We start from the raw sequence: 27762 nt of genomic DNA, 5'->3' as shown, positions 1-27762 counted from the left end.
TGCTCTGTTACAAATTTCAATGTAAAAATTCGCAAATTGCTCATTCATCAATCACAATTCATCCGGTTTCCGTCGACCTTTTAATTATGTAATTTGCCAATTCGCGAGCATGCGGGTAGTTTTATTTTCAACCACATAAGAACGAAATTTACACATGTCTCAAGCTTTATTGTACTGTAGTTTGTTTTAATTTTGCAATAGCTTATATTTTCGATACAGTTTTTGCAGAAATGGAATGACGATCATGTACAACTTGAGTAAGGGTCCTTGCAAAATTAATGTCCAAAGCCGACGAGGAGGTGAGTTTAACAGCTTGCATCATCATGCAAAAAACAATGCGCTTCTCTCTCTCTCGTGTGACTCGCGAGGTAAGACTACTAGGCCTAGCTGAGGCCTAGCTAGCAGACTGAATCTAGCCTAGGGCCTAGCTACTCTACTCAACAGCCTCTTAGCTAGGACCTAAAAATAAGCGTACACTCTGCATATTTTAATTAGATACATAGATTAATTAACGTCTAAATTACTTAGAGAAAACGTAGGTTAATTCTTTTTTTTATTTAACTTTTCTAGAGAGATTTATCTATCTAGAGCTGCAGCTTGGGTTATTCCATTCGAAAAATAGGTTTGCGTGCATTGTAGATGTAGGATTTATTTTTGACCAATTAAAATGGTCATTGATACAGCAGGCCCTAAAATATTGTTTTAACCAATTGGTATTGCTTACGATACACTTACGTTTTTTGTATAATTAAAATGTTTAATTAATCTTTTTTTATTTTCAACAAGGATATTCTCAACAAATTGAAAATAATTCAGACTCTCGAGAAATGAAAAAAGATATGAAGTGAGTCACCAATTGTTTTGTTTTTGTTTAAATTCATGTGCTTGCTCAAAATGTTTTTTTAGAAATGCATTTAAATTACTTTCAATCGTACCTTGAATATTCTGGGTTTTATGCTTAAAATATTTTTTAATAGTTTAATAGATTTTATACTATACTTAAACTATAATGAATAAATTTAAATTCTGTTGATAGCATACAAGCTTCGCCTAGACCATATTTCCAAGCATCTGTTACTGCTAGTTATACACAAGAACACCTTGCAAATGTTAAAATGCTGTCGGAAGGTAAAGTGTTTATTTACAGTACTAAACAATCACATCAAAGTGCTACAGGCCTGTGATCCAACAGTTACTTATTATACCGATATCATCTTTATTCTTTACGGAGTTAATGAGTTTATTCTTTCAGCTTGGCGCAAAACAGAAAAACAAATAAGAGACTGTTTAAGTGGTAAACCATGTAAGTATTTTGGTGTTATTTGACATACTTAACTTTAGTTCCTTTGATTAAGCTTGGTTCCCACTAGAACGTAACGCAAGGACGTAAATGCAACGCAAGCGTTTTAACCAATGACAAGCGAAGTTATAGACAGTTAGCAATCACAAGCGAATAAGCCATCGCTTGTGATTGGTCAATTCACTTGCGTTGCGTTACGTCCTTGTGTTGCGTCGCTAGTGGGAACCACGCTTTATGTCTGCATCCTTCAATAAAAGTACAGTATATAGTCTAAAGCTCTGTCTACACTATCAAACTAGTTTGAAAACAAAAACATTTTTTTTGATAATGTAGACAGAGCTTTATACATAACATAGCCTTCCTTTCTTTTTCAATAAGGCAACATCACAGTTGAAGAGTATGTTGAACGTGGAACTGACCAATCACATAAAAGTAAGTGTACATATGCTCATTTATACTGTTGCATAAATCATTATTTTGAACTTAAGTTCTAGAAGCATTACAATCTTTTTACTTCCTCATAAATTTAATATTGTCTAGTCTACACTATGAAACTTTATTTGACAAAAAAATGTGATGTGCCCATATCACACTTTTTGTCAAACCAGTTTCATAGTGTAGACAGAGCTTTACATTATGCTAGGATTAACAAGATTTGTTTATGTTTACAGGTTTTGCAAATGCAACATCATCACGTTGGTAGTGATAGAATCCAAAGACTGCTTAGATGTGTTTGCTGTGTGCCTGAAATTCAGGTGGTTTTAAACGTTTGTCGTCGTTACACATTACTTTAAACAGATGTATTAGTTAAATTATTTTATCAAAGCATTTATGTAACTAAAACAATTGGAAACAATAAACTTGTATTAAAATTTAACATGTTGGTTTTTTTTTTACGGATTTGGGCTTGACTTTCCCCGAGTTAGTATTCCTTTACAACAAATGGCATTTGTTCTACATCTTAATTATAGGCATTACATGCTGTGTGTATATAAATGTTTTCTTATACACTCTATCAAACTATTTTGACAAAAAAGTGTGATGTTTTCAAATATGGTAGTGATATGCATTGCTTAAATATGGTAGACAGAGCTTTAAGCCAGATAGCAGTCTAGAGCAGGGCATACAATACAGTGTTAATGATGGTAAGTTTAAGGCACAATTTAATTAACATTCAAGATAATTGCCAGCCTAGTGTGAGCATTGTGTTATGATTTATCTGTTGCATACAGCCCACTGCACTTATTTATTTCTTATTTGTTTTTAGTTTCTTTTTTGGTTTCTTTTTCGATACTACTTCTTCGTCTTCAGATTCTTCATCATTAACTTTTTCCATTTTCAATTGTCTTTTCACTAAAAGAGTAATAAACATGTTATACAATATAAACAGTTAAATATAAAACATATTACTTTATTAAATATGCACAAAGTGGAATGATAATTAAATGGGTTTAGTAACACAGTTTTCTGTACAAAATTATCATTCATATATCATTTTATGAAAGAAAACAAAAATGATACATACTTCTATGGATGTCTTCCTTAAATATTTTGTTCTCAGCCCACCAATCTTCAAAAACAAGGGACTCATGTATAGGAAGTGTTGTAGAGTTCTCTACCCTGAGATGCAGGCCTTTGATATTGTTCCATCCACTTGGAATCTTGAGGGCTATGCCTTGGACAGCTGCTATTACATTCTCTACAGCGTCTTCAACACTCTGCTCGGTTGTGGCAACATTCATAGAGCTACGAAAAAAAGGTTGCATATAGTACTGATTGGTAAAAACCCACATAGCATGTAAAATGATGTGGCTAAGTATAAAACAGTATATTTGACCTTGATGTACTGTATGTGTCTATACAACACAAATTTGTCGTGTACTAAAGTACCATGAAGTATATATAGCTCTACCGATAGTATTAAGCACTGTGACCAGTCGATCTAATTCTCTTACTCGCCGTAGATATATTTATTTTAAATGCATCCCTACTAACTTAATCAAATTAATGTTTGTGATCTTACTTGCTGCATCCTTTTCCTGAAAAATTCAAATGCCCTGAATGGATCACATCATCAAATTCTTTTTTCAAATCCGATTTTGACATATCCACTCTGATTGGATATCTGAAATTAAAAAAAAGTTACAAAAAATGTACAGTATTTGCTTTCTATCTGACACAAGTGTGTGTATGTGTATTTTGATTCAGACATTTGTTTGCCAGCAAGAGAAAAAAGACATCCATTTTACTTAATACACAGTATTAATGTAATGTTTACATTATATCCTAATTAAAAAACCTATTATATAGATAACTAAAACCAACTTGTTTCTCTTGTAGAACTCCTTGCCCATGTGAGGAGAAATTCGGTGGAAAATTCTTCTATCTGCCAAGAACACATCATATTTCCTTGCTAGCCTTCTTCTAGATTCAAACGACTTGTACTCAGCAATTAGATCTTTTAATGGGATTATCTGTAAATAATGTAAATTTACATTTTGTTTTATTCAAATAGATTTGTTGAACAAACTCTGTATATGTACTGTACATGATAGTGGAATTCATAATTAATAAAATGGTTTAGATGATGCTAAACATAAAAAGTGGGCAGAGGTGGACGGGAACACTCATTTAACCCATCATTATTTCAGTATCGCACTCTCCTAAGAAACCTCTTGGTACCTGAAAGTGCTGGACATTTTGTTCTTTCCCCACCCACCAAATTTGTTAACACACACATGCATTAAGACTCTAGTTAAATCCCTGTAAGTGTAAACAATGATTTGAATAAAGAAAAAAAAACAAAAACTATAATATCAACCTCTTTAACATTACAGACATCTTTCTCTTGTAATAAATCTTGAAAATGTTCTATGGTAGATTCACTATCTTTGTCTGGTTCATCTCTTGATATTAAGCAGATATCAATTTCGTCATCACCATGCACAGAATGAGGCAAATTGCTATTAAATATATATTAAAATATAAATTAATATAAATTTCTTCTCAAACATTTAAAATTAGCTAATTATTTGCTTTTACTTTCTACAGAAATCTATATAGTCCTATACACTCTTCAGTGAACATCTTTAAGTCTAGACTTGACGACTATTTTCGGCTAGAAATGGAATCTAATAGGCACTAGCCTAAACTATTTCCATCAAACATTAAGTGTAAGTGTATAATATTTATTAATATCAATTATAAATAGTATTTATTTATAACCAATAATAATTTTAAATAATTACTAATACCAAATTAAATTTAAGCCCAACTATACTGTATGTACACAAATACTGTATATTTAAATCTAAAAATTAATCAAAAGTTTAAGACATACATTTTTAGTATGTATTATTATTTATTGTAATAGAAAAAAATTTACATTTTCATTAATTTCTTTTTCGCTCCAGATACTTTCCAAGTTGTAATTTGAATTTTTAGATTATGTACATCTTCAAATAAACTAGGATTTGATTGTTTCTTCACTTTATGCTGGGTAAACAAAGCCAACACTGCCTGTTTTACCTACAAAAAAACGTGTTCATTATTATTTGCTCGGCTGCTTTTAGGCCGATACGATGCACACCCCACACGCACGTGTCTCACATGATTACCACAGTGACAAGCACCATTTCTGTGGAGTGTGAGCAGTAAGTGTAGGCCTAGCCTAGCTAGGCCTAACCTTACTATTTACCCCTACTTTTTATTTAAAAAGTAATACAAAAAACAATAAGCTTTTTGTTTATTTTGAAAATTAATTCATTGTTTTTCTTAACAACAAACCTTAACAGGATTTAATTGACTTTTTCTAAACTCAGCGATTTCCACATGTTTTGACGTAGCCATTATGTTTTCTTGTTCATGGATGGCCCCCTCAACGTTGACGAATAATTGTATAAAATACAGTAAAAACTTTTTTAGCTGTAAAACAACGCCCAAGGGTAAAAATTCCGCAACTCTGTCTCATTAAAATAACATACTGTAGTAGTAGCATTACTTTTGAATCAGTGAATCTAAACACATTGTTTTGCTAGTCTACAAAAAACAACGACGGTGCCACTGTCAGTGAATGATTAAATAATACACAAATAAAAAATGGGATTAAGAAAAGGAACTTAAAGGCATACGGCCTTATATTAAAAACTTATTTATTTATCAATTCTGCATTTTTGAAAAATTATTGAACAATAAATTATGACCTGGCCTACTAATACTATACTATTGCTAGTATATTCAACCAGAGAGATACACAAACTGTATTCATATAACATTCATTGTCGAATTTCTATTTTTTGCATTTATACGTTTAAAAAAAAATTAAATTTAAGAAAGGGGCAGACAGGCAGTGTCACCCGCTTTTTTCCCTATCATGTTCACTATTTATAATAAACAAATAAAAAATCCACATAAAAACTGGTTTTTAACAACAGCAATTAGCCACCAGGAAAAAAAAAAAAAAAAAAAAGTTTGTTGATCCGCTTAGATCCGCCTAAAAGTGTCTTGTCCTGAACCTCAGCTATTGCTAACATTATTTGGTTTAATTCATATACTTTTTACACTGATAAACTAGAGTTAGCTTGGTCTGATAACGTGCAATAAGTCCTCTCTTTCACATATAGGCCTATTACAAATTTATGATTCATTGACCAAATTGGTATTTTTATGTACCGAATGTTAAATAATCCTGATTTACGATTTTTAAACCTTAAGCTTTTTTTCTGAGGGTACTGTACAATACAAGAGACTGTACACGATTCAAAGTGAATGAATACAAGGAAACAAAGTAAAATTGATATTAAAATGAAGTAAAGAATAAAACGATTTTTTTCAATGTTACACGATACGCCAGGGCGGGGGATCGGAGGAGATAGGATAATATTAACGGATATGACGTCATTCTATATATGGTGGCGCTCAACCGGCACACACGAGGTTCATGATGGTGGCATAAAGATTGTGAAATATTGGGTTGGCAATCGTAGATGTAATTTTATCGCCTTATTTTTTTGTATTTCTATAAAACGATTGAATAAACAGTTTTTTAGTACATTCGACTAACACTAGAAAGTGCTTGTATCAAGCACAAAGATGGAGAATCAAAGAGAGCAAACAGCTGTTTTGGACAGCTGGGACCAGGACGAGGATCAAGGCTTTTCCACGACAGGAAGATCGATTCCAGTAGATGTAAGTGGCCTAGGAAGCGGGGATAGTAAACTTCCGAATATCTCCGATCTAAACGTCAATGCTCCCACATTTGTACCGAACGTACATGCTCCGGCTTTTGTTCCCAGTTTTGTTACTGAACCTAGTAGTAATGTGACTGAAAATAACACAAACACAGAAGAAGGTCAAAATGTCCAAGAAGAAGGTTAGTGAAATTGTTTTTATTCTAGCCTAGGCTAGCCTAGAGTCATACTGACAGTATTTTGGAAATAATAATAATAATTAATATATAATTAATGATAATATTATAATACAATTATGAACTCATCAATTTTATAAAACTACTACTAAACTAGACCTAGGCCTAGGCCTATAGGTATTTATAATATAAATGATTTATTTCTTTCTTTCCTTTTACAATTTAATTTAACACTTTATTTTATTTAGAATATGTGTATTAACATTAACAATGCCAATTCATCTTTTGTTTCTGTCATATTTTAAAGGACGAGGATATACGTATACGTATCGCCACTGGACGTATAACAAAAAACGTATAACACAGACGTCCCAACTTGGGAAAGTCCATTCGCAGGAGATTTTGTCGTGAACCACATTCAATTCGGGGGCGTCGAAAGTCAACGAGCGGGGAATCGAAAATCAACACGCGTGTCGTTTACGTCTCTTAATTAACTAAATATGTTACATATACAGTATATACAATATTTACACATAAGTTTGCTTAAATTTTACATAGGTTTATCCATCAGTATTTTTACATTCTTATTTTTTTTATGGACACACCCTCAGTACAAAGAATTTAAAAAATATATACTGTATTTTAACTAAAATTCAGTATATAAAATAATTTAACTTAATTACATAATGTACAATATTTACACATGATAGTATTGCCCAATAGAATTTACTCATTTTTTTTAGGCACAGGCCTAGGCCTAGTCTAGGGCTTCTACTAGCTAGCTACCATTTTAAAACCCAAAAAACAATCGAAATAACTATTCTGAATCCGTCTTATGCTACATTACGCGAGTTAACATATTATTTCAGATGATGAGTTTTATATTGTTTTATCCATACGTAATTACACTGGCATTCAAGATATAACATTAACATGTAGGCCGTTTATGAGCTATTTCGCCGATTTCTTATCGCTGGGAAATTCCCCACCAGCGACATCGATCGATCGAGGAGTAGGCCTAGGCTAGAGGCCTAGCGAATGCATGCCGGAACGGGTGGATTATTGCTATATAAATAACAAGTTTGAACAAAAGAGCTTACGACAATTTAGGTAAATTTTTTTTAAATGTAGGCCTACTTGCTTGGCGAATCCATGCCTTTTAAATCATTTAACATGTTCGTATTATCGGATCGTACAGTCAAACCAAATAAAACACCGCCTCAACAACCTCGTGCGATGTGCGATCTGTTGCTTTTTGCAGCGGATCAACATTGGTAGAGTCCATTAATTATGAGGGTGTTTAAAAATGTAATAACTATTAAAAACGTGTCTCAACCACTGTGTAATCAAAGCGTTTATTTAGTTAAAACTTTGATCCTCCCAAAATTGATAATCGCGTATTCCGGTTACCACGTGATTGATTCACGGTTGGTTGCACGCTTCTTTTTTTTCTACGTCCGGCGTGTAGTACCGTGCATGTTTATATTATTGTTACGGTTTAACAAAGGCAGTGCATACAAATAAAAATACAATAATAGACCACGGAGACTGCATGAATAGACATTGTTTCAATATCCTGCCTCACTTTTGTCTGGTTATTGACTATTGTTGACCTGGGCTGAGCCTGGGTGTAACCGTAAATGGGCCGTAAATCAATTTGTCCAAAAATATGGGGAAATTTGAAAATGCGGTAAAAAAATCAAAATGCGGTAGAAAACGTCGAGATAGCGGTAGCGCGGTAGATGGGTACTAAAAGCGGTAGACTACCGCAAGTAGCGGTAGACTTGGGACCCCTGTATAACATGTATTTTGTTATACGTACCACAGTTGGCCGCCGCTGGATGTACAACGTGTAAAACTCGTCCTAAATAATAAAACTTGTCCTAAATATTAAAAACCTTACCCTCTAAATAAATACATTTTTCTTTTAAAGAGTTGTTAAGTAGAGAATCGATCCCACAACCTCTAGGCCATAGCCTACACCAAAAAACCCTTTCCATAATAAAAGAATGGAAAAAAGCTAATCCTAAATCACATGGATTGACATGTAACATCTACATTCTCTATAATTGGTTGCCTGTCGCAGTACGTATAATGCACTTGTCAATTGTATGACCCACTATACGACCCCCGGGAGAAGTGCGTCATTTACAAATAATTACTGACGCAGGGGTGCGTCAAAAAACCTAGATGGTACGTCACATCAATGAACAAGGTGTGTCAATGTCCATCACTTTACCACCCACCATATCATAAACAACATGGTCACAGTGCGTCAAAATGGGTGCGTCATGGTCACCTAAAAGTAAGTCACATTTTTTACGCACGGGTGCGTCATGGTATTCAAAGGTATGACGCACATCGGACAAATGACGCACCTCTCCCGGGGGTCGTATAGTGGGTCATACAATTGACAAGTGCATAAGTATAACAGTTGTTATGTACTGTCGTTGTACAAATAGCTAGTCCCTATTTTAAATTACTCTTTTTAGCTGAAGGTGCAGCTGGCAACATAAATGATTTAACACCAGAAGATGAGGAAATTGCAATATCAGGTTTGTTTTCTTTTAAATATTATCCTCATCTTATCTCTTTTAATCCTCATCTTACTGTATCTCTTTTAATCTTCATCTTATCTCCTCTTTTAATCCACATCTTATCTCCTCTTTTAATCCTCATCTTGTCTCCTCTTTTAATCCTCATCTTATCTCCTCTTTTAATCCTTATCTTCATCTTATCTCTTTTAACCCTCATCTTCATCTTATCTCCTATTTTAATCCACATCTTATCTCCTCTTTTAATTCTCATCTTATCTCCTCTTTTAATCCTCATCTTATCTCATCTTTTAATCATCAACCATCTTCATTCTCCTAATCAACATTTACTGTATCAGCTTTCTCAACATCAGTAATCTAATATCATATCATATAATCTAATACACTATTCAAGTTCGTCATTATCATGAAGCATTTTAAATTAATTTCATCAGAAGAGAAAAGCTCAGAAGAAGAAGCACCAGTAACCACTGCCATACAAGTACCCAAAAGGAAAAACGTGAAAGTAGAAAAAGAAGAGGAAAAGAAAGAGAATGTAAATGTGGTCTTTATTGGACATGTTGGTAAGTCAATTTTAAATAACATTTTTTTTTTAAATGCTTTAGGCCTGGTTCAAAACAAACAGACAAAATAAACAGTTTACTATTTTTTACTTTCAATCACAATTTTCTTAGATAAATCATTTTCTTTCCAATCCATTTTTGGTTGAAGTGACATTAAAATGGCTTATTAAAAAAAATGTAAACAAAAATTTTTCAGGAGGACAATATATCTTAAAATATCTAATCCTCTAAATCCTCCCCTGGACTGTAATCCAGTCTTCTGATCTGGATAACAAGATTCTGCCTTGGTGATAGGTATAGGTTTGACATTTGACCCTGGCCCTTTTTCTTTGATAGCTAATCAACTAACCTAGTTTTTCTTTGGTGTCAATAAATAAAGTATTACATGTAAAATGATGTCATTAGTTTTGTTAGGTAGATCACAAATGGGCAGTGAACAGATATCTGATATTTGCAACATATATCTTGATAATAGTGACTTTTTTTTATCACCTGTATAAACCGGTATTCAATCCGAAAATATAAATAATAAATGTGGAAAATGTTATATTTCTTTGACAGATGCTGGTAAATCTACCATAGGAGGCCACATAATGTAAGACAATTTACTTTGATAATTAAATATTTAATTTGATTTATAATTTATGAAAAATGTTAAGTATTATCCCAGCATTTCAATTAGCATACTGGTTCTCAAAAGTATGTTTCTAGTTCATTTAATCAATTTAATTACATGATGAGGATGCTTATTTCTATATATTTTAGGTTTTTAACCGGGGGCGTAGACAAACGAACGTTGGAAAAATATGAAAGGGAAGCAAGAGAAAAAAATCGTGAAAGTTGGTAGGTTTAATTTTAGAGTATGTAACTGTATTATTGCTGTGTAATTTGTGTTGATCTGAGCTTCCATGGTTAAAGACTGTTAAACTTATTTAACATTTTTCTATTAATGTGACAATTTGTTATAATTGCTATAGGTATTTATCATGGGCCCTTGACACAAACCAAGAAGAGAGAGATAAAGGCAAAACAGTTGAGGTTGGGAGGGCGTACTTTGAGACTGACAGCAAACATTTTACGATGCTGGATGCGCCCGGACATAGAAGCTTTGTACCAAACATGATAGGTGGCGCTGCTCAAGCTGATTTAGCAGTTTTGGTGAGTTTCAAAATTTATCTGCTTCAAGATGTCCACATATTTTTTGGTATTTGTTTTTATCTGTTTTTTTGTAAATAGGTTAACATATACAATTTACAAATACTTAACATAAACCTTTTTTTTTTTCAGGTAATTTCGGCCCGTAAAGGTGAATTTGAGACTGGGTTTGAAAGGGGAGGGCAAACCCGAGAACATGCTATGTTAGTTAAAACTGCTGGGGTGAAACATTTAGTGGTTTTAATAAACAAAATGGATGATCCAACAGTAAAATGGTCAGAGGAAAGGTTAGTAGCTTTTCGAAGCATGTTTTTACAGTTAATACTGGTTGTGTTGAGTAATATTGATGTAATTTTAACGTAATAGGAATTTAATAATAATAATCTCATTTTTGTTTAAAGGTTCACGGAATGTCAGTCAAAACTTGTTCCATTTTTAAAGAAAGTTGGTTTTAATCCGAAAAAAGATGTTTTCTTCATCCCTGTATCAGGAATGACTGGGGCCAATCTTAAGGACATAAGCACTGAATGCCCCTGGTATACGTGAGTTGCATTTTTATTTATTTTTGCATTTCCTTAAAGATATATTGTCCTAAGCAATGTTTTCACATCTAGCAATACAAAGAGTATGTCATGTAATGCCTACAGTCCCAGAAGTTTGTACAAAACGGTTCAACTGTATTTAGTAAATTGGATGCTAATAAACATTATTTACAATTTAAATTATCGGAAGACTCTAGAAGTGTAATACTACAAGTACCCAAGTAGGTCTTAGGCGATATAAGCAACTTCCTTTTTAGGAATGGTCACATACGCTGTTTAATTTCAATCTATTACACATACTAAACTTGGTTTTTCTTGTTTTGTTTTTTTTTTTGTATATAGAGGTCCTTCCTTTATTCAATATATAGACGCTTTATCTATATCACGATTGCCCACTGATGGCCCATTTATTATGCCAGTAGTTGATAAATATAAGGTAAGTTAGTAATATATAGTAGTACACATTTGTACTTGGTGATTTTATAGATTGTTTAAGTAGAACCTCTCGATTGGGACACCTATTCAGGGACATTCCCCTTAAAGGGACACTTTACTGTGAAATAAATGAAGGGGAATATACATTTTAAAACTACAACCAACCACTATTCAATTTATTTTTGGAATACTTTCTATGTCCACTTAATAGGGTTTTTTCTACTGTAATAAAAATGATAACCTTGCATATTTATTATTTATAGGACATGGGTACCATACTGCTGGGTAAAATAGAATCGGGGGAGGTTGGTAAAGGCTCATCACTATTACTGATGCCAAATAAGGTCAGTATGATATTTTAAATACATTTTATGAATTTATTCAAATATATACTTTTTCTACATTTTATAAATGTACAACAAAGCATTTTGTAAAAGTTTATCTTATGCTGGATTTTTTTAATTCCTTTTTTAGACGCCAGTAGAAGTGTTGACTATTTTAGTTGATGACGATGAGAGGAACAGTGCCTCTGCTGGTGATAATGTCAAGGTCAAGGTTCGTGGTGTTGAGGAAGATGTATGTATTGTTCAGTTTGTTTATCATAACCATATATGAAATAAAGTGCCATGTGACCCACAATCGTTTAATCAAATGACCTTAATTTAAAAAATTAATTTATAAAACCATATATGAAATAAATTTTTCTGTTGCATGACAATACTCTCTTCTAGTTTCTTTATCGAACGAATTTTAGAAATTCCTGCTCCTTTTTTATACCTACCTCCAACAGCTGACTTAGCTGGTTATGATATTTAACCAATAAAATATTAAATAATTTTTTTTTAGGATGTTTCATCTGGGTTTGTCCTATGTGATACTATTAACCCATGTCACACAGGACGGGAATTCACAGCACAGGTAAGTACTTAACAACAATTTTATTAATTTGTAATTCAACTTAATAGTATTTTGTGTGTAACTAAACTACTAAGAAGGCTACTGCAGTAACTGATATATAATTACTGCAGCATAATGTTTTTGTATGATTTGCCAATTGTTATTTTATTTTCAGATTGTGATAATTGAATACAAATCTATAATATGTGCTGGCTATAATGCTGTACTACATATCCATAGTGCTGTAGAAGAAGCACAATTATCTGTAAGTAAAACTATGAACTTAATATAAAGGGTCCTGAGAAATAACACCTGATTCACACATAATTTTACCTTGGTAAGGTAAAGGTAAAGTCGAAACCTACCGTATATTTCGGTGTATAAGTCGCACCTGTGTATAAGACGCACCCCCAACTGAGAGTAAAATATCGGTATTTTTTATATCGTCGATGTATAAGACGCACCTTATATTTCATCAAAACAATGTTTTTTTTAAATGTAATCAATATTATTGTAATAATATATTTTGTTATATCTACAACGGCATCCTTTATTTATGTTTTTTCTTACCTAGGCTCGGCCGCGCCCAGCCTCAACAAGTTCTTTCTAACTTGTTATTCATGAGTTTCGCCGCAACATCGAGTGCATGACCGTGTGTGTAACACGCACGTGTGTGGGCTAGCCTCGCTTGATCATTTCGAGAGGGCGCGCGTTTTCACGGACAATCGTATTCGATTAGTATCTATGTATCCGAGAAGTGTGTACGCTAGGTCCATGCTATAATCACCTGGAGAATATACTAGTCGAATACCGTACACCATGTGGCCACCAAAATAAGGGCTTGCGCTTGGGGTACGGCGGTCGTGCGTATAACTACTGTATAAATAAATACTATTCCAATCGTACGACGTAAACGTTTACAAATAAAATTTTATCGGAGCGCCATAATGAACAAATCTTTTCATCATATTTAGTATAACTGTACATCATGCTGAAATGACTTGAAAACTAGGCAGAAGCAGGTTGCCGTTTATACGTTAGTTAGTTACTGTAGCTAGGCCTAGCCTACTCAGGCCTAGCAAACGAGGTGATAGCCTAGGCCTATGTACAATCTGTGTGGTGAGGCATTTATGTTCGGTGTATAAGACGCACCCTTAATTTAGAGGTCAAATTTGCGTGTCAAAAGTGCGACTTATACACCGAAATATACGGTAAGCTAATGCTAACGGCCGTGGTGCCCATCTCCATTTCCTTAGCGTTTGGGCCAGACTCCACTAAGTGTGTATGTTTGTGGGGGGTACGCCACTCCTCCCGCACAAACGAGTCTGATTTACCTTCCCAGTACTTTTTACATACCGGTACCCATTTCTATCACCTGGGTGGGGAGGAACAATGTGGATAAAGAATCTTGCTCAAGGACTCAACACTGCAGTGACCGAGCCGGGGCTTGAACCGACAACCTCTTGATTGCAATTCCAATGCTCTAACCACCTTGGTACAAATTTGTAACATTGATGTAACACAGCACAGCATATGGACATGTCTTTTACACAGTGTTCACATTATACATTGCACCATGAAAGCGTTCTAACCTGGAAAGTTTATCCTGGAAAATTTCCATGTAACAATTTGTTACAATTACATTGCATGTGTGAATCGGGTATAATAAATTGATTTTTTTTGGTTGCTGAATATATATTTTTTTTTATCTGTCAACGATTTTAACTTTTATATGAATTTTATATAATCATTGTAAATTTTTAAGCCTTTTATATATTTTATGTCATTTGAATATTTAATATTTTATGTGTTGTACTGTATGTATGTTTTATCGAGGGCCCTGAATGATCAGTTCTATTTGGAACTGGATAGGCTACCCTCAGTAAATATGGTAATAAATAAATAAATAAATAAAATAAACTTATTTGTTTTGTTTACAGTCCCTGATTGCTTTGGTTGATAAAAAGACGGGTAATAAAACAAAAGGACCACGCTTCATTAAGCAAGATCAAGTAGCCATAGCACGTATAACCACAGCTGGTACCATCTGTCTAGAAACATTTAAAGATTTTCCACAAATGGGAAGGTTCACATTGAGAGATGAAGGTAGGTTTTGTTGATTCAATAGGGGTTTTAGGAATGTGCATGGAGCTACACCAACGTCTACAGATCCTTATACATAAGCAGTACTTTGTCAATGTAAATTACTTTTGTAATTTCCTTTAAATTTACCATTAAGTATTATATTGTTATGTTCTCTGCTAAACCACTTTGAAAAAACTTTCTGTCTCATAATCTAAAATAATCATAATTATGTACCAGGCATTAGAGAACATAACAGGTTTATGGACTAATTAGGCGGTATTCCCTATGGTACGTTAACAACTTTCCTGGGTAAATAGCCAAGCCTCAACAGGCTTACAGGACATTTCCACAGGTTATAAACTAAACAAACCAACTTGTAGATTTAAGACTGAGAAGCATCACCAAATGAGAGGTGTTTTATCACAAAATTAACAACTCGCCTTCATAATCTGAATACAGTACAGATACCAATATTGTGCTATTTATCTTTAAAATTACAGGGAAAACGATTGCCATTGGCAAAGTATTGAAGCTGTTAAACTAAGAGGAGTTGACTGAAGATGTGGTTGTGATCAAGTAAGTCAGATGAGAATAAATGACAACTGCCTTCAAGGTTACAAACCTTATGAAAGATACAATAAAGGCTACAGTTGAGAGCTGAAATATAAAATTTCAAAATAGTTGTAAACATAAGTTGCCAATATAATGTATTTTATTGCTAAATATGAAGCCATATTGATACATTTTGCTATCTATATGAATATTAAAATTAAGCAGTTTGTAATGGTCAATGATTCGTGAGACAAGTAATGGTTACTTTCTGCTTATAATACAAGAAGTAGATGTGTACCATTTGTAAATATGAAGTTTCTGTTTTAGTACAGGCTGTACTGCTTAATCACGCACCCATTACAAGTTGTGATCTAAAGCAGGTTGTAAAGCTCTGTCTACACTATCAAAATATTTTGACAAAAAAAAGTGTGATGTATCCAAATACCGTAGTGATATGACATCATTGTGTCCATATATGGGCACATCATAGTGTAGACTGAGCGTAAGAAAGTCACCAAAGGCTTTTGTGATTGCAAAAGCCAATAAAAGTTTGCCCTTTAGCTTTCTAGTGTTTTTATGGAGCCTAGATTGAAGCCTATGGAAACGGGATTTTAGGGTAGACTTTGGCAAAAGGTAACTTTAGACCTATAATGTTTTCTTTGGCTAAAACATCTGAACACTCCTTCAAACATGGTTTTGTCTGATAGCCAATAAAAGTTTACCCTCTGGTAAGACATTTGGATATGATAGTGTGTACGACATTTTTGACCATTTTTAAGAACATGTAAAAGGGCTCAGTTCTAAACATTTGACAAGAATCATGCTGTTGTTGCAAGTTTATAAATGTGGACCAAAATGGTTGAATATTTCACTGTATATAAAGCAGGCTGTTTGTTTGAGTCGTATTCAGTTCCATTCTGTATTGCAACATAAGTTGTTACTGGCTCTATGACCCCATTTACACTTGAGATTTAGGCCAGCCCAGGGCCATCACTGGGTCGCCAATCAGTAAGTAATAATAACAATAAATGAAAAGTTATATAGCCCCGGTATCCCCACCCATGTGGAGCTTGTGGCTCTTTGTGCATAAAGTTAGGCCAGCCCTGTGCCGGATAGATCTAGACCATCTCTCGGGTAGGTCCAGGAACGGCTTATGCAGTGAACCATGACCAATGGCTTAAGAAAATGAATCCTCATGGCCATAGTTTAGAACGCAAGTGTAAACATACTGGATGAGGCCCAAGCAATTTAAATTGGACCCAATCCTGGGCTGGCCCAGGACCCAATCATAAGTGTAAATGGGGTCTAAGATTGCAATCGCACTGAAGGCGATAGTGTTTTTATAATGCTGATTATCATCATTATTTTTATTACCATTATCTGGTGAATATGAGATTCTGTTCTTTAATCCTGAAAGCAATTTTAATATTGAATTATTTTATTAATATTTGGTAATAAAATAATCTTGATCAATACTGCCAGGTTAAGAATAAATGAAATTGTTGTTTGAAGTACGTACTTAACACTTTTGCTTAAATACTGTTACAGATTACTCCAGTAATTACAATATGCATAATATTACTAAACTCATGTGAATGCCTAATTCATTTTATGAATATTATTTATTATAAGAGATATGTTTTATGAATTAAAAAAAAGTTTTACTATACTTTACATCATAAAATATATTTAATTTATAAACTTTTTTTTTTGTGTAATGTACTTTAGTAAATGGACCTGCACAACTGTAGTTTTATTGTGTTAAGAACTATTACATAACTAATTCTAAACCAGTTTTGTGACTATGACATAAAATATTGGTGTAGCTCCACCAATATTTCATGTCATGTTGTCTGCAATGACGTCATAAATTTTAAACATGGATATATATTACCTATATATGTCTATATAATAGGTTTCATAATTGAAAGCAATGTAAATTGAAGAAGGCACTTTAAAATATATGTTCCATTTATCAAAGTCTAATTTTTTATTTCATTGGCCTTTTTAAGAGAATTGTATACATCAAACCCGAAGATAGAAATGTAGCTTTAACCGAATCAGAATCTTGATCCTTTTTTTTGCACACTGCATAATTACTGTAGTACATACTGCAGTAACTGAAAATATCCAACAGTTTTGGCTCCCCATGTATTAAAATCATGTAAAATGACTGAATGATTTCATGCAAGGCAGCAGTGTATAGTACAAATAAACCAAACGTTACAATATTGTTTGTGGTGATATTTATGTGTAGTTTGTAGTAAGTTATTTGTAGGTACACAACATGGATATCAACTGTGAAAGAATTGGAACGTCAGCTAATCTACCATCAAATGAAGAACGTGGAACCTGTGCTTACAATATAGCAAACATTAGTGGTAAGTGACTTTTAAACAATGTATAGTAAAACACATGGTAGTATATGAACAATTTATTTCAGTTTAAAACAATAGAACATAATACAGCAATATCAACATTTTAAATAAATTAAAACAAACTGAAAATATTATTTTATTATATACATACAAAACCAAACGATTTGAATCTAAAAATGACATGATTTAATTTAAACAGACATGCAATTTGTATATTTTATAAAATTACACAATACATGATAAACCCTTCCCATCATGCATTCTGTTTCCTATGCCAAAACATTTGAATATATTCAAAAGTTACAGTTTCATACATATTAACCATCTCTATTATTAAAATAGTACTTCAATTCAATTTATTAATATTCACAAATTAATTTTTGATATTTCAGATTCAATTACTTTATATCTTTATATGCAATGCAATGTACAGTTTTTAGAAAACATTAATTTATACACCTCAAAACTTATGTAATTATTCAGATAACTATAATACCTGTGTCTATTTTATAGTATTTATTTGCCAGGAAGTCAAATCCATTCATTGTTGATTCGTTTGCAATGAGGTAGCCAGTAGTATGTGAGTATTTTCCTTCAGTACTATATAATTAGAATCCAAGTAATGAAGAAATCTAAAAAGATTTAAAAAAAAGACAAATAGTAAACTAAGACAGCAAATATTCGAGTTTATACAACATATAAAGAATATAAAACAAGACAATATACTGTACAAGGAGGAAGACAAACAAATCTTTAAGCTCTGTCTACACTACCAAACTAGTTTGATAAAAAAAGAAGAAAAGTGTGATGTGACCAAATATGGTAGTTCATATATCATCATCGTGTCCATACAGATAAAGATTAACTTTATTTCATCTTTCCCAGGAAATTTACATGGTCGCAGGGATTGACTGCGACTTGCAGCCTACTGGGCTAGATTGCGCACAGTTGTGGACGACACACACAACAACTTTCTACTCCCCTTTCATGCCGAGTGCTGCCACCAAACGACGCTGTCCAAATTATCCACGACAAGGGATGAACGGGCCAGTACACCAGGTAACCCCTTACTCCTCCTGAAAGATGTACTGGGTTCACATAAGCCAGATGTGTACAATGGACCTCCAGTTTTAAGTCCTTATCCGAGAAGACTTACAACAAGTCTTTGACAGGCATGTTTTCCAAAGAAGCCAAAAAAAAAAAAACAACAAACAAAACAAACAACTCCGACTTCTTACCTTCTCTTTCTCTGTGTCTCCTTTCTAAACTTTTCGTTCTTACAAATGTTGCGAACTGTTGGAAAATAATCCATACCAAGAATACGTTGATTGCCACATGTTTGTAAAGGTAATTGACGTGTCACCAAGTTATACGTTGACGATTTCTCATTAAAAGACCTTGGAATACAAAAAATTATGATTAGAATATATGTACTCATGTAGAAACACATCGGACAGTCTAGGAAAGCAGAAAATTGAAAATATATACTGTAAAGCTCTGTCTACACTATCGAACTTGTTTGACAAAAAAGGTGTGATGTGCCCAAATGTGGTAGTGATATGCCCAAATGTGGTAGTGATATGACATCATCATAGAGCTTTACACACAACAAGGTATTGTAATGTTCCTTGTTGGTACTGATACACAAAGGCCACATGTACATGAATTTGCTTTATAGTGCATTGGCCATAGTAGGCGCTACTCTCTCGCCTGCTATGTGTGATACTACCCTATGTTTTACAGTGAATACTCTGGCACGTAGTATGCGAGTATCCATGACGCGGTAGATCATCCAAACTTGTGATTGGTCTACTTGCGCTTAAGAATGTGAAGCAATGTTAACATAATACCTTTCTCTTTCCTTTGGACAAATAATCTGATTGAAGTTTTGGTTCTCCTCATTTAACAAATCTGATCCTTGATCAACAGAAGTAGTATCAATACACTGCTCCTTTAACTCGTTTTCAACATCCAGCAAATTTCGTCGACAGCAATGATAACTTGCAACTTGTATAGCGGCCGTTATGTTAAAAGAATGATCATTTACCATAGAAGGATCATTATACTGCCCTGTTCTAACCTTTGAACTTTGACTCAAAAGGTTAAAGGTTGATTTTTGTTGTGATCCTGTGAAGCTGTTGCATACATCCATAAATGACATATTTTCTGCTAGTTCAGAAAATGAGTCCATAGTTTTGCTAGACAATCTTTTGTTGACATCATCGGTTTTGTGATCCTTGTCAGTATTTCTGTGCTCACCATCATCACTATTGTGATCTGAAGAATTTGTTCTCTTAGACTCTTTAATATGTACCCTTGCCAATAATGTATGAATGTTGTTCTGTAGGATGCATGTTCCAATTTTATTGAATGCAGAGATTAAATCACATTGCTTGCAGAAATCAGAAGCATTTTGGATAGAATGCTGAAACAAAGGAAAAATAGTTATGAGAAATATATTGACTATGTTATGGAGAGCTTTTTCAATTTGCAACAACATGGAACCACATAATTAGAATTCACCAATCTGTGTTGAGGAATCAAATGACACCTTCATGCGAACAATGAAGTACTAGTTCCTAGGCCCCAGATCGTAAATTAGTTCCTAGGCCCCAGATCGTAAATTAGTTCCTAGGCCCCAGATCGTAAATTAGTTTCTAGGCCCCAGATCGTAAATTAGTTTCTATGCCCTAGATCGTAAAACAGTTCCTATGCCCTAGATTGTAAAACAAAAGCTCCCTAGCATTGGAATGCTGTGAGGCATCATTTGAAAAAATGATGTATAAACATCATTTAAAAAATAGAAATTATGATATTGATTTATGAAATAATTATAATTAATGATTTTCTTACTTTCAGACTATCCACCATGTCTTTCAAGTTAGTTTTCATATTAAGAACACCAATGGAGCTTTCAAAACACCCAGCATGCTTTGGAACTTCTAATGAGATGTCTGAGTCTCCCATAGCTCCTGCCTCTTTCATTTTCTTTTCCACATTTTTTATTTCATCACCTCCTTCTTTTGTTTCTATTGCTTCATATACATTTTTAATAAACATCATTGCGTTGCCTGGCAACATGTTAAAACTAGCACCAGATTCTACCCAAAAATGAAGGGTACTTATACATTGCCTCATGTCACCGTTCAGTAAATTTGCGAGGTTGATTAAATCAAAACGATTGGCTAAAACATTCTCCGCAAGACAAATCATTTGTAGATTCACTGCAACTTGATCCTAGAAAACAGAAAGAGATTTTAACAATTTTCATTTAAAATGTATATTCTAAAGCTCTGTCTATCAAACTTTATGTGACGTGCCCATATATGGACATGATCACTACCATATTTAAGCATATTACCACCATATTTGGACACATTCATTTATGCTAATACTTACGACAGTAGGGTATTTAAATTCAAGATATTCACTCGGGCTGCTAAATTCGTCGCATACTGACTGGTCAGAGGTAGTCATTATGATGGGCCGTTTAGTAGTCTCCATTAAGCTGTTTATTGCTGATAAGAATCCCTTGTCTTCTCCAAAGACTATATCCACCTATAAAAACAAAATGCTTCACATATTAACTAAAACCATAATGCTGTTTAATGATTCCAAAAAGGGTTTTGTTATTGTTCTGAAACCCCCCTGCTTGCTTTCACTACTTCACAAACTATCAAATCATTCTAAAAAGTCTTACATCTTTAAAAAAAATCAACGATGTTCTAGTAATCCTCTTTGCAGTGCCTAAAGGCTGTCCTTCCGTGTCTGAAACTGGCTCTATCTTCTTTAATTCTATTACCTCTGTAATGAATAATGATGAGAATTGAAATTTATAGAGCTAGTAAAAAAAAGAACAAAATATGATTGGCACACCTCGTAAAAGACTCACAGTGGAGCTGTAGCTTGGTGGTTAATGTGCTTGCCTTACAATCTCAATGTCCAGAGTTCAAACCTGACCTAGTGCTAGGGTTGTAACTCGCAGCTCTTTCAACTCCACTCCCTAAAGCTTTGTCTACACTATCAAACTAGTTTGACAAAAAAGAGTGATTTGACCAAATATGGTAGTGATATGACATCCATATATGGGCACATCACATTTTTTGTCACATCAAGTTTGATAGTGTAGACAGAGCTTTAGCCTCCTAAAATAGTTCACAAATATGCAAGTACAGTGTCTTACTCTTAGGTTGTTTCTTTGCTCCTTTCTGCTTGTCCACATTTCCTGCTGGCTTGAAAAAATTCTGTATTCCAATTTTAGGTTTTACTGGATTTGACAACTTCTGTGGCGAGCCTTGAATCGACAGGAAACTAGCCAACGGTCCACTCACTGATTGCCTGGCAACATGATGAGACTGAGTGGCTTCACCGAGCTCTGATAAAATTTGCTTGCCTGTCCTACGATTGGATGCGTTAACTTCAAAAACCTAGATGAAAAATAACAATTTTAATTAAGGTCTTCGTTTACTGAGGAAACGCAGCATCATGAATTTTCTGATATATACAGAGTTTGCCTAAAGCTCTGTCTGCACTATCAAACTTTATATGACAAAAAATGTGATGTGCCCATATATGGACACAATGATGTCATATCACTACCATATTTGGGCACATCGCACTTTTCACACATCAAAATAGTTTGCTAGTGTAGACACAGCTTAAAACATAACTGTCATGTGATAAACATCAAGTTCATGTAGTGCTTGTTCACACACATGATTTTAACTAACTTATCTATTATTTTAACTGATTTATCTAATTACCTTAAATCCAAGCTCACCAGCACAAGCATATACAGCTGCCGTCTTTCCTGACCCACTTGGTCCCACCAGTATCTTGGTGTTGCATAGGGTGTCATCATAATCATCATCCTCACTATCTTCACCACTATCAAAATCATTAAACTCAAATTCACTATCGTTATCCTGTGTCCACCAATCTGTGTAAAGAATAACAAGTACAGTATTACCTGTTACTCTTGTTTTGTAATCTTGTGTCAAAAACTTGAAACATAAATGTGGATTTCTAACCTTTGCCTGACTGAGATGAAATTTTCCCATTTTTCATCTTCTCCTTCTTTATCTTAATTGTTTCTTTTATTGATATTTTTTTCCATTCATTCAGCCATATCTCTAACGTTTTAGTGTTTACTCGGTTACCAATTAGTTCTAACATGTTTGACGGTTGGTATTTCTCTGTCCACAACAATCCAACTGGCTTAGTCGTCGCTTTAACATCACTAACTTCTTCTTTCTTACTTTCCTTCTTTTCCTCTTTCTTACATTCTTTTGTTTCATCCTTCTCATCATCATCTGTAATAACATTCTTTTTTCTTGTTCTTCTTGTAGGTCGAACTTCTTCATTTGTTTCGCTTTTGTTTCCACTCTTTTCATTATTTGGTACTTTTCTTCTTTTACTTCTACCTTCATTTTCTTCCAATATTGCTGATTTTCGTTTAACTTGTTTACCAATTTCTTCCTTACATTTTGCTTTTAGATCTTCGTGTCCTTTACTGTTCCTTTTATTCTTATTGCAGTGAACATTTTCTCCATTATATTTGCTAAGATATCGTTTAAAAATTCTCCGAACAGGATTTGTTGGATATTCCAAACTCAATTTATTTAAAAGTAGTCTTTGAGTTTCGTATGTGAATTGAAGATGGCCTGAAAAATCCTTTAAAAAAAGAGTAAAATATTAATGAATATGAAAAAGGTAAAAGTAAAGATATTTATACTGGTTCTCAAACTTAACTGGAAACAAAGGAAATTAGCCGCTCCATGGACCCACAGCAGCCAGCAGTGCAGAGCCTACCAGATCAGCATATCAGGAGACAATCGCCTACTTTTTTCGAATAGTGCACCAAGTTCTTTAACATGCTCTATATATAAACACAGGACCAACAGCTTTACACCCCATCCGAAGGATGAAGCAACGAGAGTAAAGCATCTTGCCTAAGGACGCAATGCCTAAAGAATGCATAGACAATTGTATTTCCCTTGTATTTGATAACATTATTATATTGTATTTGTTACCTTGATTCTGTATTGATTATGCATGGTCTGATCTAAATTGATCAGACCATTGGTCCATGTTCTGTTACAGATCTGGTTGACATCATTGCTCTTTATATTTAAATTCACCTTGGGTAAATTCCAAAGAGGATTGTCATCTATGTTTTAAAGAAAAAAAAATCCATTATGAGTAGTAGGCCTCTATGTAGATCTGGTAGTGTACAGTAATTAGATACAAAACAAATGGGTTATCAAACTGTACTCAGAAGCAAGTACATAGAGGTCTAGCCACACCCTGGCAAATTGCCAATGTTAAGTAATTGATCGAGGTTTAACTTACCCAGTTGCAACACATGTGATATGGAGGGCAGAGGCGGTTCCTGCAAATCGTTTACATTGATGATACCGTTTGTTTGTTTGCTGTTATCCATAGCAGTGTCTTTATTTAGAAAGGCACGTCTGGCTTTCAGAGTTTCCTCATCCAAAATGGGTTTTTCCTTTATTATTTCATTGTTTTCATCTGTTGATGATGATGTCACACCTTTCATGACCTTAGAAGCTTTCTTTCTGCCATCTTTAGTAAATATTGATGCCACTATATATAATAAACAAATTAAAACACAGATACACAATTATAAGTTACCTTGCCTGATTGCGATTGTTTGTAACTACTGTGTTTCAGGGTGTTGAGCAATTGGTCACATGTTTTGTCCTACTCTAACATAATTTTTACTTTGTACCATGGAGGAGATATATTCACAAGTATTCTCAATGTATTTAGTATAAAGTACAAATTACTTCAGACCAATTACTTTGCCTGATTATGTACTTTCACGGAATTTGTGTCAAAATCATACTAAATTTACCATTGTTTGTTGTTGCAGTTTTCTTGTTGTTTAAAGTAGTCTGTTTTCCTGTATCCTTTGTACTTTGTTTCTTTTTGTTTTCAGTAACTTTACGTTTCTCCTTGATGTCTGCAATTGTCTGCTTTCCGGATAGTTTTCTTTGTTTAATTTTAGTTGGACTGGTCTTTAATCTATTGGCATACATGACCTTTGCACTTTGACCCTTAGCCTTCTTTAAAAGTTTACTAGCGGTGGCTGTTTTGACATCGCACTGTTGTAAAAAAAAATTATTAAAAATATATAGTTTGCTAATCTGGTATAGAAGAATAAAATAGTTGTACTGTACTGGGTTGGGCTTTACTTAAGGATTGTGGTATGGGTAAAATAAATTTTGAAACATTTAAATTCCAGACTTCCAAATTACATAGAAGGGCAAGTATTACCTTCCCTGGCGTTTTCTTGAGTCTTATTCTCATGCGTATTGTTCCATCTGACCGAATTGCACTCTCAACCTCAAACTCTTTTTTTGGAGTTGAACTGGCCGTCTTACGTGTTGATCTCCTAACTTTCTGAGGAGATACATCATTTACATTTGTTTTCTTCAACTTCTTGCGCGTCTTGTTAATTGACTCTTCTTTTAATGGCTTAAAATCGTCCACACTCTCCATGCTTGTGTCTGCCATAGAATCCATCTTTTTTCTCTTCTTTTGTGGCATCTTTTCTTTTTCAAGTTTCACATTCTTTCGTTTCAGGTTGTTTTTCTCTTCATCCTCCAACAACGATTTATCATCCTCGTCATTCTTTTTACTTTTTTTCTCAAATATACTGAATACAGGTTTATTTACTTGACTTGTTTCTTCTGTTCTTTTCTGGAATATTGGAAACGGCTTATTGCTGTTGTTTTTCGACTCGAAATGAAACTGTACTTGATTATTATTCTGTACATCTGATTGGACGACCTCTATTTCACAGATTTTTCCAGTTTCAGAATCTACCACAACATTAGATCGACGCTTTGGATTCTTTTGTTGGGGGCTTTTATTCGGACATTTTTTACTAGAAACAGGACTATGATGATGAATTTCAGCTACAACAGTTTTAAACGATACATCATCTTTCAAAAGTAGATTTTTAACAGATTTTTTCTTTACTTGATTATTCTGAGAATGTACAAGCTTTTCAGCATTTTTCTGTGTTGCATTATCATCACTACGAGGGGTTTCCTTTGGCACATTGTGTTTTTTATTTCTTTCTTTTTCATTGTTCTGTTTCCATGTTTGTTTTTCTTTCTTTACTTTCTCCTTTTTCTTGTGTTCTTGTTTTGTCACTTTCTTTTCTTTATCATCTCCAACAAAATCTTCAAATGAGACAAAGCTTAAATTAGCATCTTCTGCTATGGCACCCTCATCTTTTACACTTGGTATTGGTACCAGTTCCTTTACAACCTTCTTTTTCTTAGAATTGTTTATATTTTTACCACCATTTTTCTTACTAATTTCATCCTTTACTTTCTCTCCATTACTTTCCTTTAAATTGCTTGATGCTTTTTCTTTCTTTTTAGCTATTGGTTTCTCGCAATTTTTTGGCTTTTCCGACTTGTTTTTCTCCTCATTCAATGCCTGCTTTGACAGATGTTTTGAGTTTTTTTGTTTGCTTTCTCCATTTCCTGATGATTTGCTTGGTGGTGGGCTAGTTCCAAAATAATTACGTAGATCTCCTGACATTTTAGATGGCGGAGATCCAGAGCCTATACTTAAAAAGCTGTTGAGTGTTAAAACCTTTGGTTTTTTGTTTGTATCCTTATTGCCTTCTGTGCGGTCTGCAGACTAAAATACATAGAAAATGAATAGAAGACTCTTGATAGACAAAGACATTTTTTGTTGATATTATCATCCCATCATTTCAGTACTTTTGTAATGCCTAGTTATTTACCCTTATTTTGTTAGTAGCTATTTATGATTATTGTACATATGTAGGCCCTACCTTTGATTCTATTGTATTTGTTTTCCCCTGTAGTATTCCAATCATATTTTCAGTGTATTATTACAATTGCCTTGTTTGTCTATTTAAATCATTTGACTGGATAACCTAAGCTATGCCTATTCTTCAAGCATGTAAATGATATCTGAAAGAAATATTAAGAATCAATATTCTAGTATAAATCAGGTCTATATATAGGGTAGGCCTCATATAGGGTAAGTCTGTAGTTAGTAGTACGCGCATAGAACTGTTGTCGCCGGCAGGCCCGCATCTTTTTATTTAGTACCAAAAATGGAAGGCTAGCCTAGCTAGTTTCATCGAGTACTGGACTAACTGCGGTGTAATAACATAATAACAAACATATACACAATATATACTTACTATAAAAGTTTTATAATATAAATAAATAGTTGCATCACATTTGAATTTAATGCATACACCAAAGAAAGAGGAGTTTAAATACGACGAGGACTCACTCAATGTTTACACCAGAATAGTCGTCATATCATAACATTTCGCGCCAAATCATTTAAAATACTGCCCTCAATATTAACAATTTCCCTCTCTCACTCAAACTTTTAAGATCGAAGGAGGTGGTGGAGAGAGTAAAGATAATTTAAATAATTGCGCAAAACAAATAATATTTTATTGAAGGCTTATATTTACCTGAATAAAATGTAATTTTAAGCAAAAAAATAGTCAAATGGCTGCCAGCCAATGGATTTGTGGTTGAATTTAACCATGGAGGTATAAAAATAGCTCCATGATTTAACCATTAATGTTTTGTCATTTAATAAGTTGATTGATTAACTTTATTAAAACTGAAAAATAGCAAAGTCTAATTTAATTTTTTTTTTTTTTTTTTAATGTTTTTGGGAGACAACATATCTTTAATAGCCTCTTCTCACACGTACCACCAAATGAATATAATTGATCCATGCCTTTTATACCTATATGATTAATTGTTGGTTTTGATATTGTAATTGTCATTGAGAGGGCATAGTTTCTCACAATAATCCTACACATCACTACTGCTAGACTAGTCTATTGAAATACATAAATAAAGAGTACATATTATTTTTAATTTTAATATAATTGT

At 33.6% G+C, this 27762-nt stretch overlaps 4 protein-coding genes across 4 annotated transcripts; 2 read left to right on the top strand and 2 right to left on the bottom strand.

Moving 5' to 3' along the window:
- Nucleotides 1-57: 57 nt before the first annotated feature.
- On the top strand, nt 58-2177 carry LOC140047027 (uncharacterized). The gene is made up of 6 exons (XM_072091826.1): nt 58-299; nt 787-844; nt 1037-1128; nt 1253-1303; nt 1679-1732; nt 1972-2177. The coding sequence occupies exons 1-6, from the start codon at nt 236-238 to the stop codon at nt 2001-2003; spliced, it is 351 nt and encodes a 116-aa protein (XP_071947927.1). The 5' UTR covers nt 58-235; the 3' UTR covers nt 2004-2177.
- Nucleotides 2142-5158, bottom strand: LOC140047016 (ribosomal L1 domain-containing protein 1-like). Its single transcript, XM_072091817.1, has 7 exons — nt 5087-5158; nt 4686-4828; nt 4122-4263; nt 3626-3774; nt 3324-3425; nt 2826-3046; nt 2142-2653 (listed from the first exon to the last, which is right to left on the bottom strand). The coding sequence occupies exons 1-7, from the start codon at nt 5147-5149 to the stop codon at nt 2547-2549; spliced, it is 927 nt and encodes a 308-aa protein (XP_071947918.1). The 5' UTR covers nt 5150-5158; the 3' UTR covers nt 2142-2546.
- Nucleotides 5159-6219: 1061 nt separating this feature from the next.
- LOC140058646 (eukaryotic peptide chain release factor GTP-binding subunit ERF3A-like) lies at nt 6220-17680 on the top strand. Its single transcript, XM_072104342.1, has 15 exons — nt 6220-6671; nt 9158-9220; nt 9655-9783; nt 10345-10378; nt 10549-10626; nt 10761-10941; nt 11071-11225; nt 11340-11480; nt 11823-11916; nt 12179-12259; nt 12390-12491; nt 12762-12833; nt 12988-13077; nt 14753-14918; nt 15398-17680. Exons 1-15 carry the CDS (start codon nt 6392-6394, stop codon nt 15439-15441), a joined length of 1710 nt encoding a protein of 569 aa, XP_071960443.1. The 5' UTR covers nt 6220-6391; the 3' UTR covers nt 15442-17680.
- An 86-nt stretch (nt 17681-17766) lies between these two features.
- On the bottom strand, nt 17767-27145 carry LOC140058637 (uncharacterized). Its single transcript, XM_072104331.1, has 15 exons — nt 27045-27145; nt 26667-26808; nt 25127-26509; nt 24705-24954; nt 24179-24433; nt 23860-23996; nt 22858-23500; nt 22591-22766; nt 22011-22254; nt 21528-21631; nt 21227-21385; nt 20681-21064; nt 19678-20252; nt 19066-19224; nt 17767-18459 (listed from the first exon to the last, which is right to left on the bottom strand). Exons 2-15 carry the CDS (start codon nt 26709-26711, stop codon nt 18369-18371), a joined length of 4605 nt encoding a protein of 1534 aa, XP_071960432.1. The 5' UTR covers nt 26712-26808; nt 27045-27145; the 3' UTR covers nt 17767-18368.
- Nucleotides 27146-27762: the final 617 nt, after the last annotated feature.

The sequence above is a fragment of the Antedon mediterranea genome, chromosome 1 (assembly GCF_964355755.1).
Source record: "Antedon mediterranea chromosome 1, ecAntMedi1.1, whole genome shotgun sequence".
Taxonomy (NCBI): Eukaryota; Metazoa; Echinodermata; class Crinoidea; order Comatulida; family Antedonidae; genus Antedon; species Antedon mediterranea.
This window is presented reverse-complemented; position numbering and strand designations above follow the sequence as displayed.

Excerpts from the sequence above, each read along its gene's own strand:
- LOC140058646 (XM_072104342.1), top strand. The coding sequence starts at position 6,392 with ATGGAGAATCAAAGAGAGCAAACAGCTGTTTTGGACAGCTGGGACCAG. Across the intron at positions 9,784-10,344 it reads GGTCTTTATTGGACATGTTG|ATGCTGGTAAATCTACCATA; the intron begins GTAAGTCAATTT and ends TTTCTTTGACAG. Across the intron at positions 10,627-10,760 it reads GAAAAAAATCGTGAAAGTTG|GTATTTATCATGGGCCCTTG; the intron begins GTAGGTTTAATT and ends TAATTGCTATAG.
- LOC140047016 (XM_072091817.1), bottom strand. The coding sequence starts at position 5,149 with ATGGCTACGTCAAAACATGTGGAAATCGCTGAGTTTAGAAAAAGTCAA. Across the intron at positions 4,264-4,685 it reads AAAAAGAAATTAATGAAAAT|CAATTTGCCTCATTCTGTGC; the intron begins GTAAATTTTTTT and ends TATATTTAATAG. Across the intron at positions 3,775-4,121 it reads ATGTCTGTAATGTTAAAGAG|ATAATCCCATTAAAAGATCT; the intron begins GTTGATATTATA and ends CATTATTTACAG.
- LOC140058637 (XM_072104331.1), bottom strand. The coding sequence starts at position 26,711 with ATGATTGGAATACTACAGGGGAAAACAAATACAATAGAATCAAAG. Across the intron at positions 24,434-24,704 it reads AACTGCAACAACAAACAATG|TGGCATCAATATTTACTAAA; the intron begins GTAAATTTAGTA and ends TATTATATATAG. Across the intron at positions 18,460-19,065 it reads GAGACACAGAGAAAGAGAAG|ATTTCTTCATTACTTGGATT; the intron begins GTAAGAAGTCGG and ends AAATCTTTTTAG.
- LOC140047027 (XM_072091826.1), top strand. The coding sequence starts at position 236 with ATGACGATCATGTACAACTTGAGTAAGGGTCCTTGCAAAATTAATGTC. Across the intron at positions 1,304-1,678 it reads CTGTTTAAGTGGTAAACCAT|GCAACATCACAGTTGAAGAG; the intron begins GTAAGTATTTTG and ends TTTTTCAATAAG. Across the intron at positions 1,733-1,971 it reads AACTGACCAATCACATAAAA|GTTTTGCAAATGCAACATCA; the intron begins GTAAGTGTACAT and ends TTATGTTTACAG.